This window comes from Callithrix jacchus, chromosome 9 (genome assembly GCF_049354715.1).
Source record: "Callithrix jacchus isolate 240 chromosome 9, calJac240_pri, whole genome shotgun sequence".
Classification (NCBI taxonomy): Eukaryota; Metazoa; Chordata; class Mammalia; order Primates; family Cebidae; genus Callithrix; species Callithrix jacchus.
Window position 1 is genome coordinate 116448825 of NC_133510.1, and position 21358 is coordinate 116470182.

General features: G+C 56.1%; 1 protein-coding gene and 1 long non-coding RNA gene across 2 annotated transcripts; one reads left to right on the top strand and one right to left on the bottom strand.

Annotated features, from left to right (window-relative positions):
• Positions 1-946: 946 nt before the first annotated feature.
• LHX5 (LIM homeobox 5) lies at positions 947-10814 on the bottom strand. Its single transcript, XM_002753041.6, has 5 exons — positions 10273-10814; positions 8070-8293; positions 7057-7334; positions 6197-6362; positions 947-2469 (listed from the first exon to the last, which is right to left on the bottom strand). The coding sequence occupies exons 1-5, from the start codon at positions 10443-10445 to the stop codon at positions 2102-2104; spliced, it is 1209 nt and encodes a 402-aa protein (XP_002753087.1). The 5' UTR covers positions 10446-10814; the 3' UTR covers positions 947-2101.
• A 148-nt stretch (positions 10815-10962) lies between these two features.
• LOC118144343 (uncharacterized) lies at positions 10963-19426 on the top strand. The gene is made up of 2 exons (XR_004729092.3): positions 10963-11025; positions 18992-19426. It is a non-coding gene; the product is annotated as an uncharacterized LOC118144343 (long non-coding RNA).
• The last annotated feature ends 1932 nt before the right edge of the window (positions 19427-21358 follow it).

A 21358-nucleotide genomic window follows, 5' to 3' on the forward strand; every position in this document is an offset into this window, starting at 1 on the left:
TTTTCTTTTGAGACTGAGTCTTGCTCTGTCACTCAAGCTAGAGTGCAGTGATGCAATACTGGCTTACTGCAACCTCTGTCTACCAGGTTCAGGTGATTCTCCTGTCTCAGCCTCCCAAGTAGCTGGGATTACAGGCGCCTGTCATCACATCTGGCTAATTTTTGTATTTTTAGGAGAGACAGGGTTTCACCATGTTGGCCAGGCTGGTCTCAAACTCCTGGCCTCAGGTGACCCACCTGCCTTGGCTTCCCAAAGTGCTGGGATTACAGATGATTGAGTTAGAAGGAGATGTAGGAAGCACCCTCTCCAACCCCTGCTTTTGCAAGTAGGGAAACTGAGGCAAAAAAAGAGAGTGTTGTTTTAGGTGGTGGCCTCAGGCCTCCTAAATCTGACTTGGCTCTCTTTCCTTCATGCCTTTACCCAAAGATAAGCATGTACTGCATAAGACTTGCAGAGCACAACAGCCCCACTTTGGGGAGGGGCTCTTCAATCCTAACATAGCCTTGCAGATAACCAGCATCAGCTTACCAGCCTGCTCTTTTTGTTTTTGGCCACCAGGAATTACATGGGGCGGGGAAGCGGGGGGGGGGGGGATAGTTAGGAGTGAAGCTGTAATTCTTTTGATGTGCTGGCAACAAACAAATCACACATTCATTCATTTGTCAGACATTCTGAAGATCTTCTATGTGCTGGGCAGGCCTGTATTAGAGCAGGGTATTACGTAAAGCATGGAGAGATACAGGGCCTGGCCCATAGTAGCTTTCAACGGAGGACAGCCACTTTCATGAACTTGGGAGTCACTAGAAGAGCTCCCCCTTTGGGTGAGCAGAGGTTTTTGCATCCATCAGAAGCTTAACGTCAGAGACAAGAACCAGGGAAAGAAAAGGTTTCATTCACTCTGAGTCATTATCAAACTAGGGACAATAAAAAGAAAGCCACACAGCACTGAGGGAAAAAAAAGAATTTTTTTATTAATCTTTCTTTTTTAAAAAAGTTTTTTTTTGTTTTTGTTTTTTTGTTTTTTTTTTTAGGTAAACCTCTCTGCCTCCCCTCCCTCACTCTGTCCTACCTCCTCTTAAAAATATAAAAATGTCCAGCCCCGGATAATTAGAGTACAATAAATAAACAGTAAACACAAAAACATACTTTATTTGTTTCTTCTTTATACAAAATAAGGAAACTAGAAGCGTTCAACTTCCAAAAAAGTATAATATTGTACATCCTGACGGCCCAGCCTCCAGGCCCCGGGCAGGGAGGGTGATCTGTGGGTCTGAGCCCAGCAACCTTGGCGCCTCACCCAGGGGGAGAGCAGGATGTGCGCGTGTTCGAGTCCGGCCTGCACCCTCGGGCTCAGCATAAACGGCAAAGTAAGGAAGAGCAGGAGCTGGCCCCAGCTGGCCACGTCCGGACCCACAGCCCCCTTCCTAGAGAAGCTGACCTTGAACCTCAAGATTGGCCACCAGGGAGCGCCAGCGTGCAGGTGGCTCGGTCTCCCTCCAGGTGGCTCCCGGTTCACGAGAGTTCCTCGCTCGCTCTCCGTCTTCTCCCTCTGGCTGACGCTCTCTCCATCTCTCTCTTCCTCATCCTGCCCCCGCTTCCTTTCTCTCTTTCAATCTCTCCTCCTTTTATATTTTTATTTTTTTTAAAGACGGGGAAAGCACAGCGAGAAATAAGATTACAAAATGCCACTCGGATTGCAGAGAGGGGAAAACACGGCCTCCGCCCCTTGGCCTCACCCTCTCTCAGTTCGAAGAGGTGGCGGTGGGTGGGTGCGTGGGTGGGGGCCCGGGGAAAGTCTAGAGCGTGCTTGAAATCTCTTGACCCTCTGGAGTATTGACTTTGGTCCCAAGAAATTGCTCGCGTGGCCAGGAGAGCGCTGGCGGTGGGCTGGGGCTCCTGGAGAGCCCGCAGGGTGGAGATGAGAGTCGGCTCCGCCCTCGGCGCCCAGCCGAGGAGCAGCTGCCGGTGGAGTGCGGACCCGAGAGAGAACCCCCAGGGACACCACGTCTCCCACTGCGTCCGCTTCGGGCCTTTTGGTTTCAGGAGGCTGTGTCGGGGCGGGAGCCCCCGGGGGCCGAGCGCCGGGGGTGGCCCGGCGGCCTTACCACACGGCGGCCTCGTTGAGCTCGGGGTTGGGATGCGACAGGGGTCCGCTGTAGCCACTGGTGCCGCTCATGGGGAAGGGCGGGCTGGGCCCGCCGCTGAACACCTCGCCTGGCATGGGGTGCAACGCGCCCGGCAGGCCCGGCTCGGGGCTCGGCGTGTCCGGGTGTGAGATCATGTCGGTGAACCTGGGGTTGTCCGCGGCGTGCGGGCCAGCGAGCGGCGGCTCCAGCGCGCCCAGTGGCGTCGAACCGGGCCCCGAGGCCGCCAGAAAGCTGGAGTCGGCCGGGGACTGCGCCTGCGACGGCGGGCCGTGCGCGAAGAAGTCGTAGTTGCTTCCCGGGGCGTAGTAGTCGCCTTGGTAGTCTGCGGCGGGGAGAGGGAAGGAGAGAGGGGGCAGTGAGAGAAGGCGAAGGAGGCGGGGGACCTGGGATCCGGGGAGGGAACGGGGAGACCAAGTCCAGAGGCCCGGGCAGGCGAGAGAGGGGAGCGCGCGACACCAACCCGAGGTTAGAGAGACCCGCGGAGGCCAGAGTCCCTCGAGATGGTGGACGTTGCAGACCCACGGGTAAGGTTGGGGAGAGAGACAATGAGAGCTCTCGAAAGGGCAGAGACGGGAGAGACTCCGAGACCGTGGGGGACACAAGCGGCTAATACTCGGAGATTTCAAAGTCACAGGTTCCCTGACACCTAGAGGTGGAGAGAGACAGCGGCGGCCAGAGACGCAGAGACAGAGAACGATTCCTGAGAGTCTTAGAGTCGGTGAGAGACACAGAGACGCGGGACAGCGAGAGACAGACGGAGAGATCGGCACAGGGGCAGAGGGAAAGGCGGAAAAGAGACCCAGAGACGCAGTCCGCGGCTGAGACCTGAGAGCCCGAGAGATCGGAGGTCGCGGAGGAGTCGAGGAGATGCCGGGAGCGGTGAGACGACCGTGGTTAGAGACACGCGTGGAAACCCCGGGGGGCGGACGGCGAGGGAGTGAGGAGTGAGCCTGAAGATGGAGAGAGGTCAATGAGCCCTGATAACGCAAGACGGTGGATCAAGGATGAGTCCCAGAAACCTCCAGAGAAGCTGAGGCTGAGAGGCCCGGGAGAGGAACCGGGCAGGGACCGAACATCGGACAGAGCAGAGCGTGAAATGGTCGAGACCGGGAAGAGACTGGGCCAGGGGAAGCTCGATTCGGGCCGCGGCCGGAGCGTAGAGGGGCTGGTGGAGTGGACCTCGGCGCCAGGAACTCGGCCCTTGAGCCCCGCCAACCCGGTGCAAGTACTTCGCCTCGCCAAGGAAGGCCCCCGTGTTGATCCGGGTGAGACCGTTTGTGCCGGCCTCGCCTGGCCTGGGACAGAGAAAGCTGAGCTCCAGCGACTTGAGAGAGGGGGAGGACAAGAAAATGCTCTGGGTCATGCCCAGAGCTCCGCGGGCGCCTTGGGGTAGAAGTTCGGTCCTCCAGCATCGCCCCGGGCTGGTTTTGCCAGGACCCCCAGGTTCTGAAGCATCTGAGGACATTGAGACCTTTTGGGAAGCTGGTGATAGCTATGGGCTCTCTCGAGGAAAATGCAAGGATGTGAATTTTGCCCACAAATTCAGGAGGTGCAGGGACTCGGGATTACAAACCCATTATGCCTCAACAAATCTGCATCAACCCGCTGACCTCCTCACATAGCTCCTCTTCCAGAACCTTCGGGATATCCTGTCTCCCCCCACCAGGTGGGGCCCTGAAAGGACTAGGGTGGGGGACCTCACGAAAGGACCATCTTGTACCTGGCACCCGCTTTGTACAGCGGGAAAACCAGCGTGTCCAGAAGCCAGAGTCTCCTCGGCAAATCCACTCTCCCTGCTGAGTCCTGGGAGCTCAGTCAAGGGGCGAGTTCCTGGTGCCCCCGCCACCATCTTCCCTCTCCAAAACCTGAAATCTGTCCAAATTGGGGTGTGGGGGTTGTCTGGAGGCGTGGCTTGGAGGCAGTCTAGGCAATAGCTAAAACGGTTGCCAATTACTTTTTAAAACCATTAATTTAATTCTCCCCGAAAGTCTTTCCTTTCGGGGAAAGATGGGGAACTGAGAATCTGGAGCCCCAAAGGGACTGGGATGGGAGACCGCCGCGGCCCGCAGCGAGCCGGCAAACCAGCGGAGGCCGCGGCCCCGGCGCCGTGCGCGCCGCCTCCGCCCATATGGCTGCCGGGCCGGAGGTAATTGGAACAAACGCCGTCTGAAAAGGGCACAAAAGCCGCAGCTGGGGCTTTGTCCGCGCTCCCACGGGGAGCCGCCGGCCCCGCCGCCCGGCCCCTTTTCTCGCCCGCTGCCGGTCGCCAACGCCGGGATCTCCCAGCGCGGATTAGGCGGGGCTGCCTCGCTGGGGGCTGGGGAGGCCTTCCCACCATTCCGGGGAATGGGAGGCCCCCATGTCCGGCTCCCCACCCCATTTAGCGCGCAGGGAGAGGAGGCGGTGGGATAGGTCGGGGAGGGGGCGAACTCGTCCTCCGGGAAACCTTGGTTAATTACCCAGGCGGGGAAAAATTCCGGGCTGGTACTGCCCCCACCACCTCGCTGCTCCGAGCCCAGATTTCGTAGGGAAAGAGGCAAATTTAGGTGGAGAGAGTCGGTGACTGGAGACCCCGGAGGACACGCCCACCATCCAGACTGTCCAGGGTTGGGGGCTGTCCAGGGGTGGGGGTCTTTCCAGGGTTGGGGGCTGTCCAGGGTTGGGCGGCTGTAGTGCTCTGGTCTGAGCCCTGCCACTGCGTGGGGTCTCTGCCCCGAAAAAAAGCACAGCCTGGCATTTTGCCCACAATTCCTAGGGGCCGCGGTTGGGTCTCAAGGTCTAATCCCCTATCAGGCTTCCGGATGTGCTGAGGTCAGTGATGGGGTTATCTTCCTTTCCCTCTGGGTCTACCCTGGTGCCTAGCCCCTGCCTCCCCAACACTGCCACTGAACCCACTTTCTAAGAAAAATTGCCTCTCCCCAACCTGTGCTACTGGCCCTAAATAGGCCCATGGCAAGGGGTGACGCAGAAGTGCAGATGCCTCTCAGACACAGGCAGTCCTGGGGTCTCCCCAAATTCAGAAGCTTCAGAACAGAAGAGGGGAGGTGCTTTCCTGAGTCCTCAGCTCTGGGAAGAACAGGACGGTGAGCTCGGCGAGCTCAAGCAACGCGGCTCAAGGCAAGGAGCTCAAAAAACGGAGTGGAGGAGTTGATGGTTCACCAATCCAGTGTGAGGGAAGCGATAGAAGGAAAATCTCGGTGACAAGGGGGCGGCTCACCCCAGGCCCAAGCTTTGTACCACCATCCAAACCCCTTTGTGAACTGGGGCACCTAGATCTATGCAGCCCCAAAGACGGCGGACATCTGGGGTTGGCCCAAACCTGGTGCCCCTAGTCTGGAGGAACCCCACGGGGTTTGGGGCTGGAGGGTGGGCTAGAGTCCTGCCCAGAGTAACTGCGGGCATTTGGGCTAACACTGGCAGATCCTGTAGGCACACACCCCGCCACAGGGAACAGGAATTGCTGCTTTCGAAGCTAGTGAGCAGGCGGCCTGGGATGAATCCAGACCCCCATCCCCTCCCTTCAAGCTACCCTCCGGCTCTCAGAATCCTCCTCATGCCAAGTACACTAGGTACAGGGGCCAGGGCTGCAGGAAGTTCGTGTGTCTGTCCGTGGGGGTGGCACGCATGTGGATTTGCCAGTGCTGGCCTCAGTGTGACTGCTAGAAGTGTGTGCGCCTGTGGATTTGTGTCTCTGTGAGTGTACCTGTGTGTGGAAGGGTGGAATGTACCTGTACGTGATCATGCGATCGTGTCTAGACGTGTGTCCCTGGAGTCTCTGAACGCAAGTGTGAGTGTGCCTTGTGCCCTGCGTGGATGAGGGTGTGTGTCACTATCTCGTGTGTGCTTCCGTGTCATCACTGAATGGGTGAGTGAGTCCATGTATCTGATTTTGTGTCCAGAACGTATGGGTGAGTGTACGTGTGTCTGTGATTGGGTCCAGCGAGTGGGCGATTTCCCGGAGCGGCGGAAAGCGCGTTGGCTGGGGCCCTGAGCCCTCAGCTCCCAGAACGGGGCAGGTGCAGAGCAGCGCATCCCGGAGCGCCCCTTACCTCCGTAGTAGGTGTACGGGGTGGACCCCAACATCTCAGACTCGTCCAAGCGGCCGCCCAGCGGACGCATGCGCCGCGGACTCCGGAAGAAGGCGTGTCTCCGGGCGCCCAGGGCGCTCAGCTGTTTCATCCGGCGTTCTTTGGACCGTCGATTCTGAAACCACACCTGGGACAGAGGAGGGGGCTGTGAGCTCCGGGTCCGGAGCGTCCTCCCCTCCCCTCTCCTCCATCCCTTGCCTGGGCTGCCCGCTTTGGGTCCTTGCGCCTCTTCCGCACCAAGACTCCCCCGAGGCGGGGCCGGGCTGGATTAGGCCGGGAGGGGTGGAGAGCCAGCCAAGGGTGAAGGATTTCGCGGACCCGTGGGGCGACTCATAAAGACTTGGGCTTCCTGGCCCTCGGCTCGCCCGCGGCCTGACGGCTCTATAAAGGTCTCCCTCCCTGCACGGCTCTTGCCTCGGCCGCTCGGCTCCGGAGCCGGCCTCGGGCGGTTTATCTGCCCGCGCTTCGGCGCAGGGAGGGAGGGGGCATCGCCTCTTTCTCTGCTCAAAAGTTGGGAGGTAAAGAGGCATCCTGGATCCCAGAGTGTCTTACAACCTTCCTTGAGCAAGGGGAAGGGGCGGGGGGTCAGGGCGGCCGTGAAATTCAGGGAGGTAAAGTGATCCGCTCTAAATCGCACAGCCAGGACAGCTGGGCTAGATGGAATCTTTTCCGCTCACAGTTCCCGACCTCTGGCGAGTGCCCGGAGCTCCCCGGCCTCCGGCGCAAGGTCTGCTCCCAGACAAGAACCCGGCGCCAAGGAAGCTTGGTGGGAGACTCCTCCGAGGCTCCCGGCTCCCGGGCCAGCGGGCCCCGGGCCGCACCTGGATGACGCGCATGTTGAGGCCGGTCTCCTGCGCCAGCTGCTCGCGGATGTGGCGCGTGGGCTTGGGCGTGGCGGCGAAGGCAGCCTTGAGCGTCTCCAGCTGCTTGGCCTTGATGGTGGTGCGGGGGCCGCGCCGCTTGGTGCCCGAGTTCTGCTCCTCGTTCTCGTTGTTGGCCGTTTCCTTGTCCGACGAGGTCGAGTTGTCCGTCTCCTTGGGGTCGTCCTGCAGTGCGTCCTGGAGGTCCGGGGACAAACTGCGGTCCGTACAGGATGACACTGCGGGCGGACGGATCGGGAAGGGTACAACGGCGTCAGCGACCGCCAGACGCCTCTTCAATCCAGTGGCGGGTTCCTGCCGGCCCAAGCTACGGCCGGCCCCGCGGGGTTTCCTCCCAAACCTGCGACAGCCCCTCCCCCAGGGACCCGGTGCCCGCCCACTCTCTCCAGGCGGGGCCCGGACTTTGAAACGGGCGCTTCGTTGGCCCTCTCAGCGCGTCTCAGCTAGTACCTGAGTAAGGGTGGGGGTAGGCATGCCCTCTGGAGAACTCCCGCCTTCAGGGAGAGGGGATGAGGAGGGCACAGATTCCCTGTGTTCGCAGCACTGAACACAGATTCCCTTGGGCAGATTCCCTTGGATCTTCCTCTCCCTTCCCTCCTTCCTCCAGACCTCAATTAATGTCCTCCCAGTGCCTCTAGAAATTACCTGGAGCTCAGATGACACATGAGGGTGAATTGTGTGGTGCTAAATTAGGGGAGGAGGGAAACTTGGAAAAGGCTCCTGAATTGGAGGAGTAGGGGGAAGAGCTGGTGGCCCTCAGCTCCCCTGTAAAACCCGCTCCAAAGCCTCTTCTCTAGCCTCTCACCCCCTGGCCTTGCCCTAGAGCTGCCTAGGGGTGATGAGCTCTAAGCCCAGCACAGACAGCACACAGGGGGCCAAGCAGGGAGTGCCAGGCTGGGCACGGAGGGAGGGTGTTAAGGCCTAAGGCTAGTGAGGGGCGGAGGCCTTCCTACCTGAGTTGAGGCTGCCCTCCTTGAGGCTGGATGAGCTCAGGTAGTCATCTTTGCACACGAACTTGTTCTCGTCGATGACGTACAGCTCCTCGCCAGTGGACAGCTGCTTGTTACACACCATGCAGGTGAAACAGTTGAGGTGAAAGACTTTGCTCCGGGCCTTGCGCACCAGGTCGCTGGGCGAGATGCCTTGTGCGCAGCCGGCGCATTTGGTGCCAAAGCGCCTGTGGACACAAGGTGCCCGTCACTGCGGGGTGGGACCCAATCCAACCGTCCCCAGCCCCCGACCTCTTCCCCCTCCCCGCGACTTCTGTGAAGTCCCCATTTCCACATCTGTTAAACGGAACCCCAATCCTGAGCTCTCTGGCCAGAGCAGGAGAAGTGGGACAAATGTCCTGAGCTGTTTTTGGGGCCTGGGACTCCCATGCCTCCACTGGGGTTTTTTCAGATTCTCCTGGGCTGGGAAGTGGGGAGCAGCGGGTGTAGCCTTCAGCCAAGCAGAGGGCCCAGAGCATCTCAAGATATCCTTCCCCAAACCCAACCCCTGCCAGGCCTGCCTCGGTTGCTTCAGGCAAACTCTGAGCCCATGAATGATTTGAAACCAGGCGGGCAGGGTTTGGGTCACTTGGTGGTTTTGCCTCCTGCATCCTTTCTGGTTTGCTGGTGCCTAGGTAGGGCCAATCTGCCTGCCTGGCTCAGCCTAGCCATGGGGTGGGGTTCCCTTCTCCCAGGCTGGAAGGAGGAAGCAGAAAGGAGGGAATCTTCCACTGATTTCCAGTACCAGTGGAGAGGCTTTCCAGTTCACCACTCTGGGACCCGCTGGAGCTAATCAGGAGCTGTGGACAGCAGGGCCTCATAGTGGCAGATCCTAGAGAGCAGGGACTGAGTTTCAGCTCCACTAAACCTCTGGCCTGGCAGGCACCAGGAGAATGTGAATAGAAGACAATTGTAGACCCTGCTCGGCCAGGACGGGAATCTCTCAAATCCCTCCTTCCCACGTTCTTGATCTCATTCCTTTTCTTTCTTCTTTGAGCTCAGGGAGAAAGCTAGCCTCCCCCGAAATGGGAGATGGGTGAGGCTCAGGTTGAGGGTGGCGTGGGGGAGGACTAAGGACTCTGGGGACCCCACATCTACTCACACCCATACCTCTAAACAGGGCGAATTTGGGTGACATTGATGTAGTGAGGGCATTAGAAGCCATAAGTCACTTTTGGCCTTATCCGGCAGCGTAATTGGCCATATGCACCTTATCAAAAATCATTAGGCGCTTTGCAAGAACTGCTACATTAGGGGCACCGGGCCTCCGGGGCCAGGGAGTTTACACGTGTAAAGGAGCGGCTGACATTTTCTCCTATTCAAATTCCCAGTGCAGAGTCGCCAGGGCCGGCAGGCTGCCTTTCTCTACGGCGTGATTCACGCCCCCCTTCCTCAGCGCGGGGAAGTCCTGTTCACAAAGCTGGCTCTGGGTGCCCAGGGGAAACAGGCAGGACTCAGCTGCCCTAAATCCCACTGGCTTCCAGACTGGGGAAACTGAGGCCCAGAGAGTTGATCTGCCCTGGCTAGCCAGTGGGCTCACACGGGTGGGGTGGAGGAGGCGCCACAGCCCAGTCTAGACCCCAGAGGTCCTGATTGTCAGCCTCGATTTCGTTTCTGCTTTTCAACACGGGAGGAAATGTTTAAGGGGTTGGGAGGTGAGTAGGGGGAGGTACTCTCCTCCCATCACCAGGGAGACCTTCCTCACTGGGCCCCCTCTGGAGCTGAGAAGTTTCCGTTTGGGATTGCGACTGGCCGCTGGGCTCACACCTTCTGCCTGGAGCGAAAAGCTTCCAGGCGTCTCTAACTCAGGCAAAAATCCTTCCCCTCAGTCGGGACCTGGCTTGAAGCATCTGCCTTGGGGTTGCAGTCTCTGGGAAGGGGCAGAGAGGGGTGGAGAGCAAGTTTGTCAGGGCTTCCTCCCTCTGCCCCGCCAGCGCTCTGAGCCGGCCTCCAGAGAACGTGAAGCAGCAAAGCAGCGCGTCCTTCTTCCTCCACCTGGGCTCGGGACCTTTCCTGGACTGAGGACAGGAGGAGAGCAAAGTGCTGCCCGCTCCCCATCTAAGCTTGTTATGAAGGGAGGCTGGGATGGGTGTGGGGGTCTCCCCTTCCTCGGCGCCCCAGTGGAGTACGCCCAGAGTGGGCAGGCAGCAGCGGCGCGGCCTCTTACCTGAAGAAGTCATTTTTGCAGTAGAGCTTGCCCTCGCGCGAGAAGCACTTCTCCGAGAGGTTGGTTTTGCACTCGCAGCACTGAACACATTTAATATGCCACGCGCGGTCCAGCACGTTCAGCAGAAAGCGGTCGAGGATGGGCCGCTCGCAACCCGCACAGTGCACCATCATAGCCCCGCGTCCCGGCGGCTCTGGCCGCCTTGCCCTCCCTTTGGGCCCCTGGCCCTCAGGCCTGCCGGGCCCTCCGCTGCCCTCCGCCTCTTGTCTCAGCAGCTACAGGGCGAGTCTGGTCCGGACCAAGACTCAGCCGGTCAAGTCCTTGGGCAATCGCTGGCCTGGCACTGGGCGGCCCGGAGTGAGGTAGGGGGTGGTGGCGTTCACAACCTCATGCCACCGGCCGCACGCCCCGGCGCCTGTTCCGGGCTTCCCCAGCTATCTCGGGTGGCTGCTGGCCTCAGCGCTGCGGAGCGGCTTTCCCCGGTGGCGGAGGCGCCGGCACTTTCCCCCACTTTCAAGCGGTCCCGATCCTCATCTTTGTCTGGTCGCCGCGTAATTCGCGCATCCTTATTCAGATTTGGTGACGTGGCGCGGCACGTAGGGGGCACATCGGCCAATGGGCGCACCGTGGCCATGGCAACCTCTTAAATTTATAGCATATCTAAATTGGCTACAGCGTTGCGGTCCGGACAGAGCAAAAAAAACAAGGCATCAGTATTGTTGAGTATTAGCTTGTACCTGGTTCGGAGGCTAAGTAAGTATTTACCTTCCAGTTTGGGGCTGAGGGGGAGGGGGCCGCGCGATGCAAAAACTGCTTCTCTCTTCCTCTCTCCTCACAAAATATTTGGGGGTCAGGGGTTCCGAGGCCTAGTCCGGGAGGTACCCCTGCCCCCTTCGCCATACCCGGAACTTGCAGAAATTGCCCCACGCCCCACACCTGCCTCCCCTTCTCCAGTCCAGCCAGCCCAGATTGGATTCCTCCTCCCCGCGCCCGGTCCGCGCCCTGAAGCTGCGTCAGCTCGGTCCCCCGGGCTCGCGGAGCTGGCCCTGGCTTCTTTTTGTCATACACGGGGCTGGGGCCCAGCCGGACCTTTCTCATGGAGAGAGCTAGCTAGTGGAGGCTGCGCAGCTTGGGTAGTTTTTTCCGCCTGGCCGCCGAGCCCCGGCCCAGTCCAAGGCCCAGATTGGGGAGGTGGGGGAGGAGGAGGGGTGCCGTTTGGCCTGGTCTCGAACTCCAGAGTTTCAGGCCTGAGTGCGCTGCTCACCGGGCTCTGAGGGAGATGTGGACAGTGGGAGATTCAGGGTGGACGGGTGTTCCCGGAGACAGCTCGGAGGTGGCACTCACCAAGTCTCTCCTTTCCTCGCTGCGCCTTCCAGATTCCAGGTCAGCCTGTCTGGGCACTGTGATGAGTGGGTTGCACCGCTGAGGCGGGGACACCAGCGACTGTATGAACACTGTTTGCACTCACGCCGTGCGGGCTGGGTGTGCAAGTTCGTCCCCTCTTTGGGGGCTGGAGAAGCTTCGCACGTGTGTTCTGCGCTCGGCAGGGAGCCCAGTGTGAAAAGAGAGAGAGAGAGAGAGAGAGAGAGAGAGAGAGAGAGAGAGAGAGAGAGAGAGAAAGTGGGGGTGGGGTGGAGGGGCTGCTGGCAGGTGTGTGTGAGGCGGGGGTGTGTGGGTCTGAGGGGGCGAAGGGACCAGGCCTCCTTTCCCTCGGGGCCAGCGTGGCCAAGTTGGGGAGGCCGGGAATGCACAACCAGGATTTTCGTTTCGCTTCTGGAAAGGTGGCCGAGGGAGTAGGGCCTGGGCCCAAGGGCTGAAGCTAGAGGGTTTTGTGCTGACGCTTGGCTGTGAACGTTTGTTTGGGCGTATTTCCTGAGCTTGTTAGTGTATACTCGCTGTTTGAGAATTCCATTTTTTGCTTCTATTGTGTTAGTATCAGTCCTGTGAGTACATTTCTGCGTGTGCATTTGTGTGTGTGCAGATATGTGTTTATAATTGTGTATGGTTCAGCTAATGTTTGTGTTTATCACCTTTTATTTTCGTTGGTCTGTGCCTATGTCTGTATGCTTATTTGAGGACGCATGAATGTGAGGGTGTTTTCATGTGTATGCATGCATTCACATAAGAGTATTTGTGCCTATGGTTGCAAGCATTGATGTAAAAGTGTATTTTTAAAAATCTGAATGTGTGTGTTTGTGTGTAGGTGAGGGCGTGCATGCTTGAGACCCTGTGTGTATGAGACTGACCTGGGTTGGGTGTGTTTGTGAGTGCAGAATTTTGAAGATCAATGTTTGTGTGCCAGTCTGTGTGTGTGCCTGCATGCGTGTGTATTTTTGTAAACAGTAGTTTTTTTGTTTATGTGACTCCTGTAGGCTTTGTGTGTGTGTGTGTGTGTGGGGTTATGTTTGTATTTGTGTTTGTGTGTGTACTCCTAGCAGCACTTACCTTTGTCGATTCAGAGCTTGAGGGAACAGGATTTGTGGGTACCTGTGTTGGGGCTCAGGGATGCCCACTTGTTCCCATTCCTCTTCAGACCTGTCCCCCACACTGTTCCCCACAGTCTCTAAAGGAGGTGGTATCGCTTGGGACAGGGAATTGATGGGTGCTGGTGACAGTGAAGCATTGACTCACTAGCCAGTCCACTGGAAAAGGAATCCCTAACCCAGGCAACTTCTGCTTGTTGGTGCTGTTACCTGACCCACTAGCTTTTCAGGGGACAGGCGTCTACAGAGCATTGTAATAAGGCTGGTTAGACCCCAGCTCAACCAGGAACAGGCAGGATGAATCTCACTTGGCCTCCTAGGCTCAGCCATGAGAGACTCCAGATGAAACTGCAGTTTCTGGCAGCAGTTGGCCCTGCCCGCCTGGGGCATAAAGGATCCTTGAGCTCTGGCAGGGCAGAGATGGAAAGAAATAAGAACCTGGAGAGAAGAGAGGTGCTCAGGCTCCCGGCAGAGGCAAATCGCGCTGCCTTCTCTGTCTTTGTCTCACTGGCTTTTTCTGTCTCTCTTGAGTTCTTGCCACATCTCTGTTTTCCTTTCTGTCTCCGTTTTTCTGTTATGCTCAGAAACTGTTCTGTTTCATTTTCTCTTGGTTCTCCCTCACTTTCTTTCTCCATTTCTCTCTCTTTTTGTTCCCCTCTCCTGGCCTCTCTGCTGGAGCTTCCAAATCCAGCATCCGACTCAGTGTTGAGATGAATGCTCCTTATTGTCCATTGTGCAGATTTTGGGGTGTGGGGGGAAAGGCTTGCACCCCCGCCACGTGCTCCATGATCATTAAAAACCTCCATCTGATAGCTTTCTTCTCTGCTCCAGGCTAGGCACACTGAGCCCATTCTTTCCCAAACCGCACAAAATATCCAAAGTGCCCTGTCTGGTGTGTGTTCCCAGTCCTGGCTTTGCCCACCTGATGGTGGTGGCTGGGACCCTGCGTACCCAGCTGTATCAGACTCTTGGACAGATTCACTTGTCCGCCTCTCCAAGAGAGCTTCAGTGCACAGCCAGGCCCCAGCCACCATGTAGCTGGCCAGGGAGGTCGAAGGAAGAGGAAATAAGATGAGAGCAACCCTGAGTAGGGATGAGCGTGAGTTACCTGGGGCTGAATATTTGGTTGCAGGAGATGAGGACTCTGCTTCGAGAAGCCTTGGTCGGACCTTCCATTTCTTGTAGGGGAACTTACCTTCCCTTGCTGCAGGCCCCCAGAGTTGTCTTGGGGGCCTCACAGCTTGGCCTCAATTCTAGAGCTCCCTGGACCTGGGCCCAGCCAAGCTGCCCAGAACCCGCCCGGCCTTCTCTAGCCCACCTCCTTCCCGGTGCACAGCATCGGAAAATGCCAGCAGACCAGCTATTAGACGAATCCCGCCCTAAAAGCGCTAACAGATGGCGACCAGGCAGCGAAATCCCTTCCTATATGTAACTAATAAACCGCTTGTGTCTTAACAGGGTAATGCATGGAGACGCAATGTCACTTATACAAGATGTTGATGGAATTTACTATATAAAAAATTTCCTCCTAGAGTACAGAGTATCAACATTACAACTCGACAGACGGCGGCGGGATAAGTAAAACAGACAAAAGACAAACAAGATAATAATCTGTTTCCAATCACTTAAGCCCTGTAGAGTTAGTAATATGCGGTTTGCATATTCCCCCTTGAGTTCGGTAATTAATTACGGGCGAGGAGGCGCACACTAGCCGGTGGTGGAACTTTTGAGGATCGCTGAGCTGGGGCATGGGGGGTTACCTCTCTCGACTTCTTTAACCCGGGACACTGGGCAGCGGCCAGAATGAGGGCTCTTCCGGACGTTTGGAGCTGACCCTCCCGTGGGTTGAAGAGGTCGTTTCAGTAGCACCTCGCTATTCTTCACAAGAAGTCTCTGGCCAGGGGATTCTGCAGCCAAGCAGAAAAGGGGGGCTTCTCTGGAGGACAGTCTCGCTCCTGGCTCCCCTCTCTTCGAACGGCTTTTTTGGGAAGCGCTGGGGTCCCGAGTGGCTGGGGGGAAGGGAGAGGCGCGCCCTTTGCCCACTTCTCCTGGTGGCATCTTGAGCGACCCAGCCCGTCCTCTCCCGAGTTCGGTCATTACCGCTTCTATCCCCAACACGCATACTCCCCCCACCCCACCTCCAAGAGCCAGCGCGGCTTTAACATTAAACAAACGCAGCGAGCGCCTCCGAGCTGCGCTCTCGGCCGGGTCTGCGCGGCGGCGGCGGCGGCGTTACAAATTGTAAATTTAAATTGCTCGCCGGATTCATTACCTCCCCTCTTTGATTTCAGCCAGCCGTGAAAAATTATACTGGTGTACCACTGAGAAACTGTTTTGCCGCAAAGAGCCTACGCCTAATCACTGGCTTTCTCCCTCCGACAAAAGTGTAATTATTTTGTTTGGGGTGTAAATATAGGCCGCGCCTCGCACACACACTCAGCATCCCGCAGCGCCGCAGCGCACCGCCCGCCGCCGGAAGGAATCGGGCCCCCGAGTAGGAGCGGGCGTGAAGGCTGGGCCCCGCTGCCTAGAGGCCCTAGGAGAGCGACTGGTGTGGCGCTCCGGCGAGACCCAGCGAGGCCAGCCTCTGGGCTCCACAGTTCGGGTTTCCCAAGGACCTCGAGACCGCGTGCGCCCATGCTGCCCAAAGTGGACGCCGGCGGGCTGTGATGGGTGCTAAGGCCTAGACACTCGGGCAGGGATGCGAGAGGCATGGCGGGGGTAGGAGTGGGGTGGGTGGGGAGGGGGTGGGTGAATTTTCTGGGGAACCCTCAAAGTGGCCGGCTCAGAGGGTCCCAGAGCCTGGGCGGGGAGAGTGTCCTAGCCCGCGTGGAACCCTGAGAGTCGGGGGCGTCGCGGCTGGTGTGCCCCACTGGCGCTAGGCCTTGGACTGCTTGGTTTCCAGAACATCTCTGCGGGGCGCAGAGCCTTCCTGTCAGTTGAATCAAGCTCGGCTTAATTAACGGTCTCGTTAACTGGGCAGGCCCGACCCGGGACGTTTAATCAAAAAGGCAGGGAATTTCTCCTCTCCCTCCCTTCTCTCCTCCCTCTGTCATTCCCTCCCTCCTTCTCTATGTCCTCCCTCCTTCCTTTCCTCCCTCCCTCCCTCCCGTCCTTCCTTCCTTCCTTCCTTCCTTCCTTCCTTCCTTCCTTCCTTCTTCTTTCCTTGGTTCCTTTCTTCCTTGGTTCCTTCCTTCCTTGCCCGCCCGCCCTCCCTCCCTCCCTCCCTCCCTCCCTTCTTCCTTCCTTTGGACAGCTGCAGAAAATGGGAATTAAACAATGGCACCCCTTTCCAAGTTTATTCCCTGCCCAATCTTCCTCTGCATCCACCTCCCACCCTCCCAGCATAGGAAAGCAGGACTCTGAGTCCGAACTCAACCCCAGGCCAGTATTCAGGCTGGAACTTTAAGGGGGCTGCCTATGGGACCTGACAGGCGACTTCTGGAGCTGTAGCATCAGTGGCCCCAGCTAGTGGAAGTCCACTGGGCCTACTACCCCTGGGGGACTGGCCCTGGATCTTGGGGGTTGGACCAGGTGAAGAGGGCAGTGGCTGAGATCCAGGCTCCTAGTGAGTGTGTGCGCTGGTGAGTGCGGACCAGCTCAGAGGTCCCTCTGAACCTGTAGCGGCCAGGGTTTCTCTCCTTCCTTACTGCAAGCCCCTCACCTGGAATGCACCCCTCCCCCAGAGGTCCCACACCCAGTGCTATCTGGCAAGCAAAAGCAGGCTACCTTCTCCTGCTGGGTGCTCCTTTCCCAGGCAAAACACACTCAGTTCCCAGGAGGGTGAAACCTGGGACTGATCCCTGGGGACCAGAAGGGGGCCTGGGAGGGACAGAAGGAGAGGAGAGGGGAGGGGAGGGGAGGGGGCTGGGGTGGTGTGAGGAGGGGAGGGGAGGGAAACACTGTGAGGAAAACCTGTGAGGGAAACACTGATGTTTTTGTTCTGAGAGGGAAAGCCCCATACTCAACACAGAGCAGCCCACCTCCCCAAGGGTGAAGCTTGGATTCCAGGCTGCCAGTGGCCCTGGTTGAGCAGTGGGTCCCAGCTGGGCATTGAGCACTGTCTGGCTTCTCTTCATCTCGCATAGCTGGTTAGGGCTGGAGGCTGGTCCTGGCCCTTTGGGGTCTTATGGCAGGCAGTGCTGGGGTATAGGAGGCCATGGTCTTGGCCCCTCTGGCCCCACTGAGACTATCTGATGGTAGAGGCCATGCACCAGGCCCTGAGAGCTATTTCTAAGAAGACACCTGCAGCCCCACTCTAGCTCCTGTGCCCTTAGAGGAAGAGATTTGCAGGGACCCCATCCTTCAAAATAAGGGTCCCCAGACTTTTTAATGATCTGCCTCCAACCAGCACAGGCATGTTTCAGTCTGCATCTGCTTCCTCTTTCTTTTCTCTTGGCCTTTTTTTCAGTATCAAGAAAACACGCTCTTCCCCTTCTCTCTCTCCATTCTCTCCCAGCCCCTCTCCCGCCTCTCCATATCCCACCTCCTTTTTGTTAGCCTAATATGGGTTCCTTTAGAATTGGCCCGACTTTGGCAGCCCTAGCGCTGTGTGTGTGTGTGTGTGTGTGTGTGTGTGCGCGCGCGCCCGCGCGTGTATTTCTCGCTTGCTAATGATTGTGTGTTGATAGAGTGATGCAGTGGCCTCATTAGCCTTTGTTTAGAAGGTGTTAAAAGGGAAATCTGCATCGGGAAGCGGCGGTTTACGAAGCAGCCTGGCTGAACACCGACAGCCGAGGGGCTGGGGGGCGGGGACCCTGCCCACCCTGCCAGGCGCCCATCCTCCCCCTAGGCGCCCAACGCCGAAGATTCCGGGAGGGAGGAGGGGTCCGGGGAAAGCGACCCCAGCTCCTTACTTCCAAGGCGAGTATGTTTACCCTGCTGGGCACCCTTCTGCTCCATGGGGACCGCTGCGGGATCGTGCTAAAACTCCTCTGAGCTGCCCCACTGTGAGAGGGGTCCTTTCTCCCCCATGTTTCTTGGGGAGGGGTAGGGAAGGGCAGAGTGCCGTTTCAAAAAAAATTTCAGGGATGTTTTTGAAGGTGGTGGGATGAGGTATCTTATTTTAGAGGCAAATACAAATCGGCCTGCAGATGCTCTGGGTCTTCTGGGTAGTTGGTTAGGGGTGAGCTCCTTATACCTCGATGCCCAAGTGGGGCCCCAGGCTTTAGGGAGCCTGCGAAGAGGCGTCTTTCTTGCCTCCTAAGGCATTTGCAGACCGCAGGAAGAGCCTTCCTTGCGTAGGCGGGGTTTGGGAAGGGTTCATTCTTAAACTTTCTTTCCCAGGAATACCCCTACCCTAGAGCCCCACTTCGGGAATAAATTCAGTGAGAATAAAATCATAGCTAGGCTGGCCTACTTCCCTAAAGCTTGGAGGAAGCGAGTAACTATTGAATCTGGGCTAGAGGGTGAGTGTGTGCCTGTGATGTTTGTTTACGTATGTGTGTGAGATTTGGCGAGGGAGCTTCGTGCACAGCATTTTTCACCCTCTGGAAGAAGCGAGATTTCGGGCAGTGTAAAACGTGAGAAGAATCCCTTTTATCCTGGTTCCTGCAAACGGACCCAGAAAAAATAAACATTTTGAGCAGCCTCTGTGAATGAGGCTTGTTGAACTCGGAGCCAGACGCTTTTCCCGGCTAAAGGGAGAAAAAATGCGGTGGAAACGGTGCCCAGGGTTGGGGAATATACGTTCTGATTGTAACGTAATTCAGCAAGTTTTTTATTTTGTATTTTTCCCGGGACGCGGTTGCGACGGAAGAAACACTTTCTCATCTTTCTAGTTCCCTGGATTTTAGGTTACGGGTCTTGGAACGAGGCTCAGCTGATCTGGGGGGGGGGGGGTCCTTGCGTATTCACAGACCCGGACATGCACCCGTGAAATGTTTGACATCGCCGCTTTATGTTGTTGTTGTTTGTTTGTTTTGTTTTGTTTTGTTTGGTCGAAGGCAAGGCGTTGTCTCGGGACAGATCGCGGCCCACTGGGGCCTCGGGCAGTAACAGTGAAACGAATTCCAAACCCATTCTGGATTCACCAATGCGCTCGCCCGGCCCCCAACACCCACCCAAGCCCCGTTTGGGCAGAAGCCAGGTCCCCGTGAAACCGAGTTAAAATCGGCCTCTGAGAGGCGGTGGGATAGGATTAGGGCCGAGTTCGGAGGATGCGGGGAGAGAATAGAAAAATCTCCACCGCTCTGCTCTGCTCTGCTCTGCTCTCTCTTTCTTTATCCCCTAAGCAGGTTTGTCGGAGAAGGCGGGACTGAACCTTGGTCGCTGCCCGGCGGTGCTGCAGCGCCGGAGTTTGGACCAAGACAAAGACAGGAGCTGTCCGCGGTGCTGAATCGGCTGCGTCGCCGCTGGGGCAAAAGGGCTCCAGTAACCAGCCCTCCGCTCATTTACCCCCCATCCTTCTAGCTCCCTTCGCTCTGTGACTGTTGCCTTCCCCTGAATTTATTTCCCGTTTCTGGGGCTCACCTTAGAACCTGCGCCCTGTACACAGGTGTATATACGTATATCAAAGAACAAAATGATTGATTGAAAACGGTGTCTTCTTTCTTCCCAACTAAATGATGTTAGAAAGGTTTAACTGTACTCTAAAACAGAGAGAAATGGATATTTCCACTCCCAAATAAATGGAAATTCATATTTAAAACAATAGAACTAACCATATCAAATGCCACGAGTCTGCCCTTTGATTTATTCCAATAAAGAGGCAAAGGGTTTAGAAATTTTAGTTTCAGGAATATCATATCCTTAACATCTTAACTTCTTGGGTAGAAAATACAAGAGCTGGAGCGGGGGGTGGGAAGTTGGTGGTGAACAGACTAAGACACCTGCCTGTGTGATGAAAGATGGCTTGTGAGGGCCAAAGTGATGGAAATGAAGTTGACTTAACCCTTTGAGACAGAGATGAGATCCATAAGGACAGCAATCTTCAGGATCGGCAGTAAGAGGAAAATGATTCCTTTGGAAAGTTTGGGTAGAAAAGGGTTAATCTGGTGCTTAATTTTCTAAATGTTCATGGTGTTACCTAGACACCTGGCATGGTGCATCACCAAGAGTATTCCTTTGCTCAAATTATTATGCAGTACTTGCCTAAATAAGTTTGTACAGGGAAGGAAAAAAAATCACATATTTCCTCCTTCCTGGGGGTGGGCACCCATTTTAGTGCACAGAGAGCTGTGTATGTTTCCTCTGGCATCTCATAGATACGCTACCTCCCAGAGGGCCCAGGTGCCTTAGGGCCACATCTTCATTTGGTCTTCTCAGCATCCTTCAGGCCTCCCCACTGCAGGGGTGTCAGCTAAGCCCAGTTGTTAGTATTGCCAGTACATGTGAAGGGGGGTGGTTCTTGTGAGTTCAATGGAATACAATAACTCTGGCTCCCTACTTAAACAGTGTAGAGCTAATTTGCCCATAAAGGCAGATGAACCAGAATTCTCAAACCCAAAGAATTTGTGATAAAGGGTTGTATCTTTGGGTTGGGGGAGTGACACTCCAGTTCCTCCAGACCCTGACTGTTAAATTTTCACTCAAACACCCTTAGCTCTTTAATTAAGACCAATGTGGTCACTCCTTTGGACCATGAACCTCCATCCCCCTCAGAATGCAGAGCTACATGGTGCTAGGAGAGATGTACTGACCTTGGGTGGGTGAAGGATTCATTTGTTAAAAAGCCATTTATTTAGTGATCATTCTGTACATCTGGTTCCTTGATCTTTGCAAATCTAAAAAATGGTGGATACATATCATGGCCCCATTTTATGCATGGGGAAACTGAGGCCCAGAAATAGTTAAGTTGCTTATAGTTATGCTGTGAAGGCGTGTGATTCTAACCCAGATCTTATTGGCTTTGGAGACTGTACTTACTCTAATAACCCATGATATCGGAGCCACACTGATGGTTGCCTTGTGCTTACAATGTTTTTTTTTTTTGTTGTTGTTGTTGTTTTTTTTTTTTTTTAGCACAGTCCCATTGAATTCCCTGGCCATTATGGACTGTGGACTAGACTTGAATTTGGTTTAAGTCCTAAATTTGAGAGGAAGGAGTGAAAGTGGTGAGGTCAGAGGCTCTCATTCCATGTGGGTTGGGTGGGCATTTTGCAGAATGAGCCCAGCTTAATGTGAAAATCTCTTAGACCCACAGTTAGGAGTCATCCTTGATTTCCCCTTTCTCTCCTGCCTCACACACAATCCATCAGCAAGTTCAGTTAGCTCTGCCTTGGAAATATATTCCAACCCATCTACTTCTCATCTTCTCCTCCATTACCAGCCTGGTCCAAGCCACCACCATCTCATCTGTTTTATAGCAGCAGCCTCCTGACCGGGCTCCCTGATTCTTCTATCCTTGCCCTCGTCTGCAATCTAGTCTCCACACTATAACTAAAGTTATATTTTAAAATCATAAATCAGATCTTGTCATTCTGCTTTTAACCCTCCAACAACTCCCCATTGCACTTAGAATAAAATCCATACTCCTCACCCTGGTCTGCAGGGCTCTTTGTGATTGGTTTCTGCTCACCTCACGCCCGCCCCTGCTGTGGCTCACACAGACCTAGTTTTTCTCACCTCAAGACCTTTGCACTTGGCTTCTCCTCTGCCCTCAG